The 15144-nt window shown below is 40.8% G+C and overlaps 1 protein-coding gene across 2 annotated transcripts in view; it reads left to right on the forward strand.

Moving 5' to 3' along the window:
• Positions 1-10453: 10453 nt before the first annotated feature.
• ANKRD13C (ankyrin repeat domain 13C) overlaps positions 10454-15144 on the forward strand; it is a 102966-nt gene continuing 98275 nt past the window's right edge. For both annotated transcript variants that reach the window (XM_047788657.1, XM_047788658.1), the window contains exon 1: positions 10454-11233. In XM_047788657.1, the coding sequence (XP_047644613.1) occupies positions 10789-11233 (445 nt within the window). In that variant the 5' untranslated portion in view covers positions 10454-10788. The remainder of the gene's footprint in view (positions 11234-15144) is intronic.

The following is a 15144-nucleotide window of genomic DNA, read 5'->3' on the forward strand; positions in this document are numbered from 1 at the left end:
GTAGTTATCAATACATAATACTTACCATGTAATAGAATAATTCCCACAATATTCATCAAATTTGAATACAGAAATATAAAAACATCCATAACCCAATTGTACAAGTTGATTAGCACTTATGATGTGCTAGTTCTAAACAACAAAAACAATACTTAGTTTAGGTGACAGATGATAGTGAAACCAAACTTTGTAATGTGAATGACAGAAGCGAACTTTATTCCAGGTAATGGTTTTCAATCTACACACTATGAAGTAGTAAGATTTTATGATTCCATCTAAATACTGATCATAAATCAGGGTTCATTTAAAAAGTAAAATTACAGCATGCATCAAGAAGGTTAAATAGCAACCTAAATGCCCATGTGCAGATGAATGGATGAAGAAGATGTAGTTTATATATACAGTGAGATGGAATATTATTCAGGCATACAAAAGAATGAAATAATGCTATTTTCAGCAAAATGGACCTAGAAATTATCAGACTAAGTGAAGTAAGCCCATCCTCCTAATTTATCCTCCCCTTTCCCCCTTTGGTAACCATAACTTATTTTTCTGTCTGTGGGTCTATTTCTGTTTTGTAAATAAGTTCATGGAAAAAGGCTTGGGCTTTTCTTTTTTGTTTTTCTTTTCCTGCTTTTTAGGGCTGCACCCAAGGCAAATGGAGGGTCTCAGGCAAGGGGCTGAATTGGAGCTACAGCTGCTGGCCACAGCCAAAGCCACAGCCACACCAGATCCTAGCCTTTTCTGCAAAGTACACCACAGCTCATGGCAACGCCAGATCCTTAACTCACTGAGCAAGGTCAGGGATCAAACCTGTGTCTTCATAGATGCTATTCAGATTCACTTCCTCTGAGCCATGAAAGGAAATCCTCCTACTGTATCCTTAACTGATAGTATTTACCCCTTCAAATCACATGAAAACTGCTATCCTGAATTTGGTGTTATTATTTCTAAATATTTAGTTTTTTACTTTAACTATATGTATAACTCTAAATAACACAAACAAATGGTTGAGGGATGAGTAAAGTTGCCAGGTAAAATACAAGTTGACCAGTTAAATTTGAATTTCAGATCAAAAAACAAATTTTTTTATTGTAAGTATATCCCAAATATTGAATGAATATTTCTAATACTTGCTATATTGTCCCATGCAATATTTGGGACATACTTATATTAAAATTATCTGAAATTCAAATTTAACTGGGTGTCATAATTTTATTTGCTAAACCTGGCAGCCTAAGAGGTAAGTGGATGTGGGGTTCTGCATATGCATGAATGAAAGAGTGGGAACTGGGAGCCAGAGACACAACACTTTGGGGACAGTGTGAAGTGACAGTAGCTTAAACTCAAGTTGGTCAGTGTAAAATTGAGTAAAATAGTTCAATTTTAGAGTTATAAGGGAGATAGAAAGATCAAGATTTGGTGACTGGTTGGGAGTTCCCGTTGTGACACAGTGGAAACGAATCCGACTAGGAACCATGAGGTTGCGGGTTTGATCTCTGGCCTCACTCAGTGGGTTAAGGATCTAGCATTACCATGAGCTGTGGTGTAGGTTGCAGACACAGCTCAGATCTGGCATTGCTGTGGCTCTGGCGTAGGTCGGCAGCTACAGCTCCGATTAGACCCATAGCCTGGGAACCTCCATATGCTGAGAGTGTGGCCCTCAAAAGACAAAAAAAAAAAAAAAAGATTTGGTTATTGGTTGTATGTGTAGCTAAATGAGAGAGGGAGGAGTTTAGAATAATAAAAGTGATATACAGGTTTGGCTAGTGGGATTGCTGATGGAGATAAATTCTGTATAGGACATGTTGAGTTAGATGTCCTTTTGAGGAATATTCAGGCTGACAAAGCATGTAGTTGGATGTATTCTGGGGCAGTTAAGTAATTTAAAATAAAAGCAGGAATTCCCACTGTGGTGCAGCAGAAGCGAATTCAACTAATATTCATGAGGTTCAATCCCTGGCCTCACTCAGCGGTTGGGGATCTGGCATTGCCAGGAGCTGTGGTGTAGGTCAAAGATACCGCTTAGATCCACCTTTGCTGTGACTGTGGCGTAGGCAGGCAGTTGCAGCTCTGAATTGACTCCTAGCCTGGAAACTTCCATATCCTGCAGGTTCAGCCCTAAAAGCAAAATTAAATAAATAAATTAATAAATAAAATAAAGCAGGACCAAGAAGCCACGGACATAGCTGATCTATTCTATTTAATTTCTTACTTATCTACCTATTGTGTCTTAACCTCTTCTTTTACTAAAATCCCTTTTCATAGCCTTGTTCTCTTGTTCTATATTTTTGTTGATCCAAAAAAAGTAATTTCATTTACACATGTTGCCCTTTATCTTTTCCTTTTCATTTCACATTGACTTGTCCTTTCATTAAAGTCCTGGCATCTTTTGAGAGAGAGAGAGAGACAGAGAGAGAGAGAGAGAGAGAGAGAGAGAGTGTGTGTGTGTGTGTGTGTGTGTGTGTGTGTGTGTGTGTGTGTGTGTGTGTTATCTGTCTCAGGGGAATTGCTTCCTTCAGGAACTTCCACAGCTCTTGGCTCTGGTTTCCTTGGCAACCCCTGCCTCTCTTATTTTCTTTTCTGATTACTTAAGAGAAATCTGACTAACTCACTAATAATCACTGATCATAAATAGTAGAAGGAAAGAAAAGTGCTCAGCATGGTCTCTGAGAAAGGGAATAGGCAATTTAGAGGAAATAAAAATACCGAGACCTAGGGAGATGGACGTAAAACACGTGAAGGTATTGATTTACCAGGTTTGTTACTTTCATTAGTCAGTGCACTGTTGGCAGTATTGTCAGGGATGATCAAGACAATAACCTCATTAGCTAGGCAGCTGTACCATCTATCCAAGCCAAATTCTGCTGGGCCTCCCTCAACCAATATGGAGTGTAGGAAGTCATATTGTGAAAATATGAAATACAAATCTTCAAAGAAGGAGAAAAAAAAAAGATGATCAAACTTGCTTTAGTGTCTAACTTCAAAATCTATCAGTATACAGAGCAAATAGGAATCCATGAGATTAGTAACTGCTATCTTAATTGTAGGTCTGTTAAAGCATTTGCAAAGTATAACAGTGGAATTTTATTATTTTATATGGTACATTCTATATTGCACACTGTGATACGACTGCTTTTACTAAATAAAGATACCAGGATGGGGATTAAGTGTCTAAAGCTGATACACATTTTTCCTAAAATTTAGAAATATTCATTCTTCGAACCCAGCTTAATCCTCCAGTCAGTATTGGGTTTTAGTGACCAGTAAGGATTTAACAAAATTCTCATTAGAAAAGTTGAGACACCCACTTATCAGAAGGTACTTCTTCCTGCTATTCAAGACAAATGGATCATTGCTTGCATTCTTAGGAGGGAAAGGAAGAACTGTTAGTCTGTAAAACCAGAGTAAGTCTAGGAAATTTAGTTGAGTTACATTGTTGAGTTGTTGGGTTGAATTCTATCTCTGTAACATCTGAATAAAATGTAAATGTGTTGTTTGATGAAGTTATTTATTCATTACTTATTGATGTAAATGATAATCAACATAGTTCGTTATATTTAGTCCAAAACACTATGATAACAGGCCAGTTTTTTGTTTGTTTGTTATCCTCCCAAAGGAAAATCCCACTTTAAGTCCCTGGATGTAGTACTTTCCAGGTCTGCTCTTGCATTTGTCTCATCATCTTTTCCATCTCATTCTCATTATGAAATAGTTTTGTAGTTTGGAGCCCTCGGCCCCTCCTCACCCTGCCCAGACATGTGTTCAGATTGGGCAATGCTGATCAAGGTAATCTTGCCAGCTACAGGGATTTGTTGAGATAACCCAGCCTGAGCCAAACAACACACTCTAGGACATGGAGATTGGACAGGGTCATCTCATGAATGTCAGGCACCAGACCTGGGCAATCTTGGGCCCTCCTTCCAGACCTGAAGGAGGAAGCACGAGGCCCCCGTTACTCTCAGCAGCCATGTTGTGTCCTTGAGGGAAGCTGGTCTTCGGAGGATGCTCCAAATAGGGAGCGGTACCTGAGTGAGTCACTGAGAAACTGACATGCAGTTTGGAGGGACCACTCTTGGAGGCATCTTTCTGTTATGCAAGTCAAAAAATCCCTTTAATTTAAGCTGGTTTCACTTGAATTTGCTGTTGTTAAAAAAAAATGCCACAGTGATATATTTACTCTTGGGCCTTACATAAGTATCCAAGACACTAGTAGTCAGCTAAAGTGTAGTCAGACTGGGATTATCTAATGAATTTATTTAGCATCTCATCACTTAGTTTACATTTCTCTTGGTACATTTTAGTTACTTTGAGGTTTTATATTCTAATTGATTGATTCAACAACTGTTTATTATTAATATTAAGCCTTCACTATTTCACCCTGTGAGGTGCTGTGCATATAACAGTGATAAACATAGTTCCAATACTGGGAAAGCTCAAAGGACTAGTTGAAGAGCTGAAAAGGAATAATGAGGAAGTGTTCAGAAGTTAAAATGGAAAATCAGAAAGAAGCAAAGGAGAGACTCCTATTCAGAATGGTGCTGTTGGATAGGAGAGAAGGAGAAGGAAGGGAGAGTGTCATTAAAGACTCGTGAGGAGTTACTAACTTCTGTTTTTGTGCCATGGACCTTTTTGGCAGTTTGATGAGGCCTATGGATCCATTTTCTTTTTTAGGGCCGCATCCATGGCATATGGAAGTTCCCAGGCTAGGTGTCTAATCCAAACAACAGCTGCTGGCCTATGCCACAGCCATGGCAACGTGGGGCCCGAGCTGCATCTGTGACCTACACTGTAGCTCATGGCAACAGAGGATCCTTAACCCACTGAGCAAGGACAGAGATCAAACCCGCATCCTCATGGATACTAATCAAATTCATTTCTGCTGCACCACAATGGGAACTCCCAGAACAATGCTTTTAAGTGTGTAAAATACTTTGGATTACAAAGGAAATTTACAGAGTATTGAAATAGCTATAAAAATATTTTAAAAGAGTTCCCATCATGGCTCAGTGGTTAATGAATCTGACTAGGAACCATGAGGTTGTGGGTTCGATCAGGCCTTGCTCAGTGGGTTAAGGATCTGACGTTGCCATGAGCTGTGGTGTAGATTGCAGATGCGGCTCGGATCACTCATTGCTGTGGCTCTGGCATAGGATGGCAGCTACAGCTCCAATAAGACCCCTAGCCTGGGAATCTCCATATGCTGCGGGAGCGGCCCTAGAAAAGGCAAAAAAACAAAAAATAAAAAATAAAATAAAATATTTTAAAAAATAAATTTGTGATCTAGTAATATATGTGCTTCTTTATTAGGTCATCGAAGAACAAGATTTATCAGTGGGAATAATTATTAACATAATTTTAGGGAAGTGATGAATGTAAATATTATTTTGAGTTCTCTATAGCAACTATAATGTCATATGAAAATATCTGTGGTTCTTTTCATTGCAAAGGCACAGGTACCTCTAATACTATTGTAGTTTGTGGCTTTATTCATAATAGAAGGATGAGTTAAATTTTATTTAGAATTTTCCTTCAATGTAATTTCCTGGACCCTTGAATTTTATGCCAAGTTAAAAAAAATGTGTGTGAAGAGATAAAATTTAAACTAAATCTTGAGAGATTGAAGGAGGTATGTAGGCAAGTGAAACAGAAATGAATTCAGGACATAGGGAACAGTATATACGAGGGCACAGAGGCATGAGAGAGAATAAGGGAATGTGAGCAGAATGCTTTGGCTAGAGTGAAGAGTGAATTTGGCATTGTGATAGGAGGTTAAGCAAGAAAGTGGCAAAATCTCCTAACTTTGGGATACTGGTTGTTTGTACATTATAGTGTTAAATGCGATGTGTTAACCACTGCGCCACAACGGGAACGCTCTTTTATTTTTATTTATTTATTTATTTTTAGGGCTGCACCTGCGGCATATGGGTCCGATTGGACCTGTAGCTGCCAGCCTACACCAGAGCCACAGCAATGCAGCAGGAGCCGAGCCACATCTACAACTTATACCACAGCTCATGGCAACACAGGATCCTTAACTCTCAACCCACTGAGCTAGGCCAGGAATCGAACCTGTGTACTCATGGATGCTAGTAGGGTTCGTTAACTGCTGAGCCATGACGGGAACTCCCATATTATTCTCTTTATCTCTATTCATCATTTGGATGAATGGGCATCACTTCCTGTGCCTCAGTTGCCTTACCTGTAAAATAGGGACAGAAAGTAGGTCATAGAGTTGTTGTGGGGATTAAATAATATAGTCACATAAAACTTACTTGGAACAATGCCTCACATGTGGTAAGCTCTCAATAAATGACAGTCATCATTAGTATTATATAATATTATAATATCTTTTTCCCCTTGCTCAATCGGCCAACTCATATACATTCTTTACTTCCTCTAGAAAGATTTTCTGATCACTCAACTTATCTTCCCTCCTGATAAAATTAATAACTTCTAAATAATATCAGGATCTCATATAATTACAATTCTTGTATTTTTCACAAGATATTATAAACATATTTCTACATCATTTTTCCCTATTACACTGTGGAGCTGTTAAAAGTAAAGACTGGATATTATTTTTGATGTCTATAGTGTTTGATTTTACTGAGGGGACCCTGAGGAGTTTCCACATCTGTCCATGGGGGACAGCCACTAATAAGGTACTTTTAGATTCTGGATCCAGTGATAAAACAGATATATTGGAAGACTATTTGGTATTAAGTTTTTGATATTAATATGGTTCTGGCCATTCTTCCTGTACTCATCATATATGTGTGTGTGTGTGTGTGCGCGCGCACGCGCGTACACACGTGCGCTTTAAATTGCGTTATATATATATGTGTTAAATATCTGTGTGTTTCATATTTATTCATTTATTTATTGCTTTTTAGGGCTGCACCTATGGTGTATGGAGGTTCCCAGGCCAGGGGTCTAATCAGAGCTGTAGCTGTCAGCCTATGCCAGAGCCACAGCAACGCCAGATGCGAGCCGCATCTGCGGCCTACACCACAGTTCATGGCAATGCCAGATCCTTAACCTACTGAGCAAGGACAAGGATCGAATCTGTAACTTCATGGTTCCTATTTGGATTCATTTCTGCTGCGCCATGAAGGGAACTCCAACGTGTGTTTATGTATGTGTGTTATATGTGTGTGTGCGTGTGTTTTCAAGGTTTTGTTATAGACTGGATGTTAACCTCTCACTCCACACAATCTTTCTTGGGGGGTTCTATTACTTCTGTGGCATCAATTACTATGTAATGATAACTCCTGAATTTTAGCCCAGATTTCTGTTTCCTAAGGTTCATTTCCAAATGTCAAAAATATATGCCGTCCAGGAGTTCTTGTTGTGGCACAGTCGTAGAGAACATGACTGGTATCCGTGAGGATGCAGGTTTGATCCTTGGCCTCATTCAGTGGGTTAAGGATCCGACATTGCCATGAGCTGTGGTACAGGTGGCAGATGTAGCTCATATCTGGTGTTGCTTTGGCTGTGGCCGCCAGCTGCAGCTCCCATTTAACTCCTTCTGGGAACTTCTATATGACATAGGTGTAGCCATAAAAAGCAATATATATATATATATTATATATACATATATAATATATACATTTGCATGTATATATGTCCTATGGGTGAACAACAAAAGCCTTCAGTTCAATATGCCAAAATTGAACTAGTTTTTTTAAACTCAAACTTTCTCCAGCCTCATTTTTTTCTTTTGGCCTCACCCACAGCTTGTTGCTAGGTCAGGGATGAAAGCCACACCACAGCAGCAACCAGAGTTACAGCAGTGACAATGCTGGATTCTTAACCTGCTGTGCCATAAGGGAACTCCCAGCATCACTCTTACTAACTTGGTTTATGCATTCATAATCTCTTGCTACCTGAATTACTACATACTTCTTTTAAACATTACTTATTTTTTTTCTGATAAGAAGTGATACTTTCTTTTTGTAAAAGGTACTTCAGGCAATGCAAGGAATATGTGAATTAGCAATCCTACCTTCCAGAAATAAGTGCTATTCCCCGTGTGACATAGATTCTATCCAACTTTTACATGCATATGTTAACACACATTTTTATTTGATTTATGCAGTCTCTCAGTTTTCTTGTCTCTAGAGTAGCCCACTTAAAATTTTTTTTTTAATCTTTTTTATATGGCCATACCAGTGGCGTATGGAAGTTTCGGGGCCAGGGATGGAAACTGAGCTGCAGCTGCGACCTATGCCACAGCTGTGGCAATAGCAGATCCTTTAACCCACTGTGCAGGGCCGAAGATTGAACATGTGCCTCGACAGTGACCAAAGCCGCTGCAGTCGGATTCTTAACTAGCCACACCATACCAGGAACTCATGTAATCTATTCTTCTTTTTTTCTTTTCTAGGGCCGCACCTGCGGCATATGGAGGTTCCCAGGCTAGGGGTCTAATTGGAGCTGTAGCCACTGGCCTACACCACAGCCACAGCAAAACTGGATCCGAGCCACGTCTGCAACCTACACCACAGCTCATGGCAACGCCAGATCCTTAACCCACTGAGCAAGGCCAGGGATCAAACCCACAACCTCATGGTTCCTAGTCGGATTCGTTAACCACTGAGCCAAGATGGGAACTCCAGATGCTCAATGTCTATTCTTGATATATACTTTTCTAAAGTATGAATGAGTGGGTGACTTTTTTCTAAAAGGCAAACTGCATCATGCTATTCCCCTACTTTTTCTTTTTTTTCTATTCCCCTTTTTAATATTCCCTAAAAGTCTATCCATTTCTTGTAGGATAATGTCTGAACTTTTGAGATGACATAGAAAATCCTGCATGGCCTGACCCCTTTCTGTTTCTCTAGCCCTGCAGTTAGACTTGACAGGTGCTACATTCCTACTTTGATGCACTGGGCAAATTTTTTCAACTGTCAAAGCAAGATTAAAAATAATACTTATCATAAGGAAATAACATATAAAGTGCCAAACCTACAGTCTGGTTTAGCGTTAACAATAAATATTGGCTATTGTGGAAGAATACAATGGTTTTGTATATTTGTGTTCAGTCTTGCTTGCTTTCTGCGTAGAAGGATCCTTGAGGTGCAGATTGCCGGCAAAATGCTTGAACATAATTGGAACAACCCTCGACACTTCATTCCCCCTACCCCAAAGAAAGAAAAGTAAGAAGGGAAAAATGATACTGATTTGAATAGATCTGAAAGAAGATGGGAGGTGAAAACTGAGTGGCAGGGAAAGAGAGAGGACAATTCCCACAGAGTTATTTTTTGGCGGGGAGGTGGGTTGGCCATGTAATGAAAGTGGTGATAAAGTTGGTTTAAGAAAGATTTGAGGAGTTCCCACCCTGGCTCATTGGTTAACAAATCTGACTAGCGTCGGTGAGGACGCAGTGCTTTAAGGATCTGGTTGCAGTGAGTTGTGGTGTAGGTCGCAGATGTGGCTCAGATCCTGCGTGGCTGTGGTGTAGGCCTGCAGCTGTAGCTTGGATTTGACCCCTCCTCTGGGAACCTCCATATGCTCCGAGTGCTGTCCTAAAAAGCAAAAAAAAAAAAAAAAAAAGAGAGATTTGAGAGAAGCAGTTGTAAGAGTAAATGGGACTTTGGAGAGATAAACAGGTTTAAGGTCTTTAGGACTTTTCTAACTCCCCTCCCCTTTGGTTCCCCACAGCCTTAGTTATTTTGTCAAGGCGTTGTGGTCAGATTTACGTTCTTTCAAATTTGGCACTAGGTCGAGGTTGGCCATGAACTAGTCCAGTGATATTCCAGTTACACAAATATTGTTTGCCATCCTTCAGCGTCCACTCCCCATTGCTTTAACTCTGACGTCTGCCTGCAATTCATTCACCCAACAAATATTTAAGTGACCTCCCCTTTCCCAGTCTGCTGAACAGCCTGTTTTCCAAGGTCAGTCCCTAAACTGTTCGGTGGTGCTTTTTCGGACACTCCGACACTAAAATTTGCCTTTTTTTTTTTTTTTTTTGGTGCCACCCAGCACTATACGTTGATTTCATTTTAAGTTATATTTTGTACTCGATTGCCTGTATCTTTCCTCCTCTAATGAGCCCCTTGGAGTCAAAGGTGAAGTTTTATAAGTCTCCTAATTCAATGCATGGTATGAAGTAGATGTTTAGCAAATGTTTACCACACGAGTGTCCTGTGAAATTCAGTGACATCATATCCCGCGTGCCTCGGCGTCAGTCTGTAACCCTTTGCGGGAGGCCTAGAGTCGTCGTTTACAATGTGCACTGAGTATCTCAAACGCCGACTAAATGTTCAGACAGTTCACAAGAAGCGCGTCCACTGGGAGGTCTAGGGCTCGGTCTTCTAGTTCACACTCTCGTTTGAGACGGAGACACATTGCCCGGAAGGCGCAAGCATTCAGCAACTCTGGGAATAGAACGCGCGAGGGAGGGAGCCGGCAGCTCACTTATCGCGGTGTTTCCTCCCACGTCCCTCCCGGGGGAGTTCTCGCGAGAGAAGCCGGAGGAAGATGGCCGTGCCCCGTTTTTCGGTGTGAGGCAGTGGCGGCGGCTGCGTCGGTGGGGACTGGCATCCTGGCGTGGTGGGCACCTGAGCTCTAGCTCCCCCCAGCGAACGCGCGTCCCTTCGTGCCTAGGCGAGAGCCGGCTCTTGCTCCGGGAGATGCGTTTGTCCCGGGCTCGGGGGCGCTCTGGGAGTTCATGCTGCGCTGGAGGCTCCTGGCCACCGCTCTAATCGCCTTGTGCCACCGCAGCGCCAGCTTCGTCGCCAGCGGTGAGCCTCCTGGATCCCCTCTCTGCCCTCGGCGGCGATGACTGGGGAGAAGATCCGCTCACTGCGGAGGGACCACAAGCCCAGCAAAGAAGAGGGGGACTTGCTGGAGCCCGGGGATGAGGAAGCGGCGGCTGCCCTCGGCGGAACCTTTACCGGAGGCAGGATTGGCACAGGTGGCGGCGGCAAAGGCAGCAGAGCCTGTCATAAGATCTTCAGTAACCATCACCACCGACTACAACTGAAGACAGCTCCGGCCTCCTCCAATCCCCCCAGCGTCCCGGCCCTGCCGCTGCACAATTCCTCCGTGACTACCACCTCCCAGTCCCCGGCTCTTTTAGCCGGCACCAACTCCATTGCTGTTGTCGCAGATGGAGGCAGTTGCCCCGCACACTACCCGGTGCACGAGTGCGTCTTCAAGGGGGATGTGAGGAGACTGTCCTCTCTCATCCGCACGCACAATATCGGGCAGAAAGATAATCACGGTGAGGAGTGCTCGCCCCTCTCCACCTCTCCTTCCCAGAGCCTAGGTTGGACCTCCCCAGGGTTCTGAAATCGTAGGCTTCTCTCCAACAGAACCTTCTTTCCTCTCCTTTGCCCATGATCCGAGCCAAATGCCCGTAAATCATGACTGGTTCAGTAATAACATGCCAGTGGTCTCGGGGATTGGTTCTTGTGGTGCAAAGGAATGTCTCTTCTTGCCTACTTCAAACTGTGAGAAGCTGTTTATCTTTTTTTTTTTTTTTTTAATTTACTGGTGTATAGTTGACTTACAATGTTGTATTAGTTTCAGGTGTACAGCAAAGTGAATCAGTTATACATATAAATATATCTGTTATTTTCCCCATATAGGTTATTGCAAACCATTGAGTAGCTTTTCCTTTCCTATACAATAGGTTCTTGTTAATCATTTGTTTTATACAGTAGTGTGTATATGCTATTTCCACCCACCCAATTCCTCCCTTCACCTTTGGTAACCATAAGATTGGTTTTGAAAACTGTGAGTTTCTGTTTTATAAATAAGTTTTTTGTATCATTTTTTATTAGATTTCACATAGAAGTGATAATCCTGTGATATTTGTCTTTCTCTGTCTGACTTCACTCGGTACGATAATCTTTGTCCATCCTTGTTGCTGCAAATGGGATTATTTCATTCTTTTTGATGGCTGAATGGTATTCCACTGTGTATCTGTACCACATCTTTGTACATTCTTCTGTGGATGGATGTTTAGGTTGTGTCCATGTCTTGGCTATTGTAAATTGTGCTGCAGTGAACATTGGTATGTGTGTATCTTTTTGAATTATAGTTTTCTCTGTGTATATGACCAGGAGTGGGATTGCTGGACATATAGTCAGTCTATATTTAGTTTTTTAAGGACCCTCCATTAACTGTCCTCATAGTGGTTGCACCAATTTACATTCCCATCAACAGTGTAGGAGGCTTCCTTTTTCTCCACAGCCTTTCCAGAATTATTGTTTGTAGACTTTTTGATGATGGCTATTGATTTATATTTGGGACATGGCTTCAGTGTGTTGGTCCTTGACTATAAAAAATTTTAGGTTGCCTTTCATTCAGCCTGGGCTTCTTCCTTTCTTTTGGGAACTTTATCTTTTCTTTTTCTACCCTCCTCTCTCCTTGGGTGCTTGAATTTTCAGCATGTAAATTCCCACCCCTCTCATTATCCAGGTTCAAATCCCAACCTGACTGCAACTGGTTGTAATTTCTATATGCCACCAGGTAGTCTGTTTCTTTTCTTTCTTTCTTTTTTTTTTTGCTTTTAGGAAATTTTGATAGAAAGTGTTTACACTCTGAAAATGCTTTGATTTCTGAAAGCCACAGTGCAAATTTGTTGGTATTTGATATTTAGAGCAAGTAAGGTGACTTCTGAGTAGCTAGGATTTTGTTGAAGTAGAGCTTTTAGTTTTCCCCTTGTTTTACACAGATAATTGCTAGCAGTAATGTTTCATCTTGACGACCTGTGACTAAAAATAATAGTGTGATTTCTCATAGTAACTTTATCATATCCTACATGACAAAATATAGTGTCATTTGTTATTTTGTACTAGTACTTTTTTCCTTATTAGCTGAATTTTCTGTTTCTTCTAAAAAACTTAATGTGATTGAGTTGACATTTAAGCAACAGTGAATTTATTAATGAAAACTAATGTAAACACTGATATTTCAACATTTAATAGGTAGACAGTTTTAAACTGGGCAATTGGCAAATATTGTTGATAGTCCTGCTTTTAACTGAACATTACTATTGTATATATTCAGTTAGAACACACTCAACTCTGCTCAAGATAATATAACATTAATGGAATTCTTGCCTGTGGAATAAGCTTCCTTAATTCCACTGGACTCTAGGCTTCTAATCTAAAATTAGGGCAACAATAGAAATTAAAAGGAAAAAAAAAGTAAGATTTCTTTCGGTTGAATAATTTTCTAACAAGTACATTTGTATTCTGAATTTATAATATTGTTATAATATTACTGTCATTTATCAAAAATCAAATCCCCAAAATGTTTCTGAAAGCTGCACCCATTTTTCATTTCAACATTTAATTTGTTTTTGTTTTTGTTTTTTAGGGCCACACTTGCCGCATATGGAAGTTCCCAGGCTAGGAGTCAAATCAAGGGTTGCAGCTGCTGGCCTACGCCACAGCCACAGCAACGCAGGATCCAAGCCATGTCTTCAACCTGCAACCACAGCTCACTGCAACTCCAGATCCTTAACCCACTGAGTGAGGCCAGGGATCAAACCCACATTCTTGTGGATCCTAGTCGGGATCGTTAACCCCTGAGCCACAAAGGGAACTCCCTAAGATTTAATTTATTTCATTCCTACACTTACTTTACTGTTGCTGCAACAAACATAATATTGTTTGTTGATGATAATTGAATGGTAGCCCTTTGCAGAACAGTTTTTAGTGGGAGATGTGTTGTAGCTTTGGGTTGTTTAGCTACTAGGACATTTTTCAGATTGGGTCTTCACAATAGCTATATGGTTTATCTTTTGTCCACTGACTTTATTTCTTACTATAACTGATTTTTTTTTTTTTGTCTTTTTGCTATTTCTTGGGCCGCTCCTGCGGCATATGGAGGTTCCCAGGCTAGGGGTCGAATCGGAGCTGTAGCCACCAGCCTATGCCAGAGCCACAGCAACACAGGATCCGAACCGTGTCTGCAATCTACACCACAGCTCACGGCAACGCCGGATCGTTAACCCGCTGAGCAAGGGCAGGGATCGAACCCACAACCTCATGGTTCCTAGTCGGATTCGTTAACCACTGCGCCATGACGGGAACTCCTATAACTGATTTTTTTTTTAATTTTTATTTTTTTATTACCCAATGAATTTATTACATTTATAGTTGTACAATGATCATCACAATCCAATTTTATAAGATTTCTACTCCACAACCCCAGCACATCCCCCCACCCCCCAAACTGTCTCCTTTGGAGACCATAAGTTTTTCAAAAGTCTGTGAGTCAGTATCTGTTCTGCAAAGAAGTTCATTCTGTTCTTTTTTCAGCTTCCACATGTCAGTGAAAGCATTTGATGTTGGTGTCTCTTTGTCTGACTGATTTCACTGAGCATGATAATTTCTAGGTCTATCCATGTTGCTAAAAATGCTGGTATTTCGTTCCTTTTAATGGCTGTGATATTCCATTGTGTATATGTACCACATCTTCTTGATCCACTCCTCTGTCAATGGACGTTTAGGTTGTTTCCATGTTTTGGCAATTGAAAATAGTGCTGCAGTGAACATCAGGGTACGTGTGTCTTTGTGAGGCATGGTTTTCTCTGGATAGATGCCCAGGAGTGGGATTGCTGGATCAAATGGTAATTTTATTTTTAGTTTTCTGAGGAATCTCCATACTCTTTTCCACAGTGGTTGCACCAATTTACAATCCCACCAACAGTGCAATAGGGTTCCTTTTTCTCCACACCCTCTCCAGCACTTATTGTTTATAGACTTTTGGATGATGGCCATTCTGGCTTGTGTAAGGTGGTATCTCATAGTGGTTTTGATTTGCATTTCTCTAATGATGAGTGATGTTGAACATCTTTTCATGTGTTTTTTGGCCATCTGTATGTCTTCTTTGGAGACTTGTCTGTTTAGATCTTCTGCCCATTTTTTGATGGGGTTGTTTATTTTTTTTTTTTTGGTATTGCGCTGCAGAAGGTGTTTATAACTTTTAGAGATTAATCCTGTGTCAGCTGATTCACTTGCAAAGATTTTCTCCCATTCTGTGGGTTGTTTTTTCATTTTGTTTAGGGTTCCCTTTGCTGTGCAGTCCACTGACTTTAAAATATAGGATTCTGTTACCTTGAAATATACATGAAAACAGATAAAACTTTGTTTTTGAGAGTCGATGCCGTTTGAAAGA

This window comes from Phacochoerus africanus, chromosome 8, assembly GCF_016906955.1.
Source record: "Phacochoerus africanus isolate WHEZ1 chromosome 8, ROS_Pafr_v1, whole genome shotgun sequence".
Taxonomy (NCBI): Eukaryota; Metazoa; Chordata; class Mammalia; order Artiodactyla; family Suidae; genus Phacochoerus; species Phacochoerus africanus.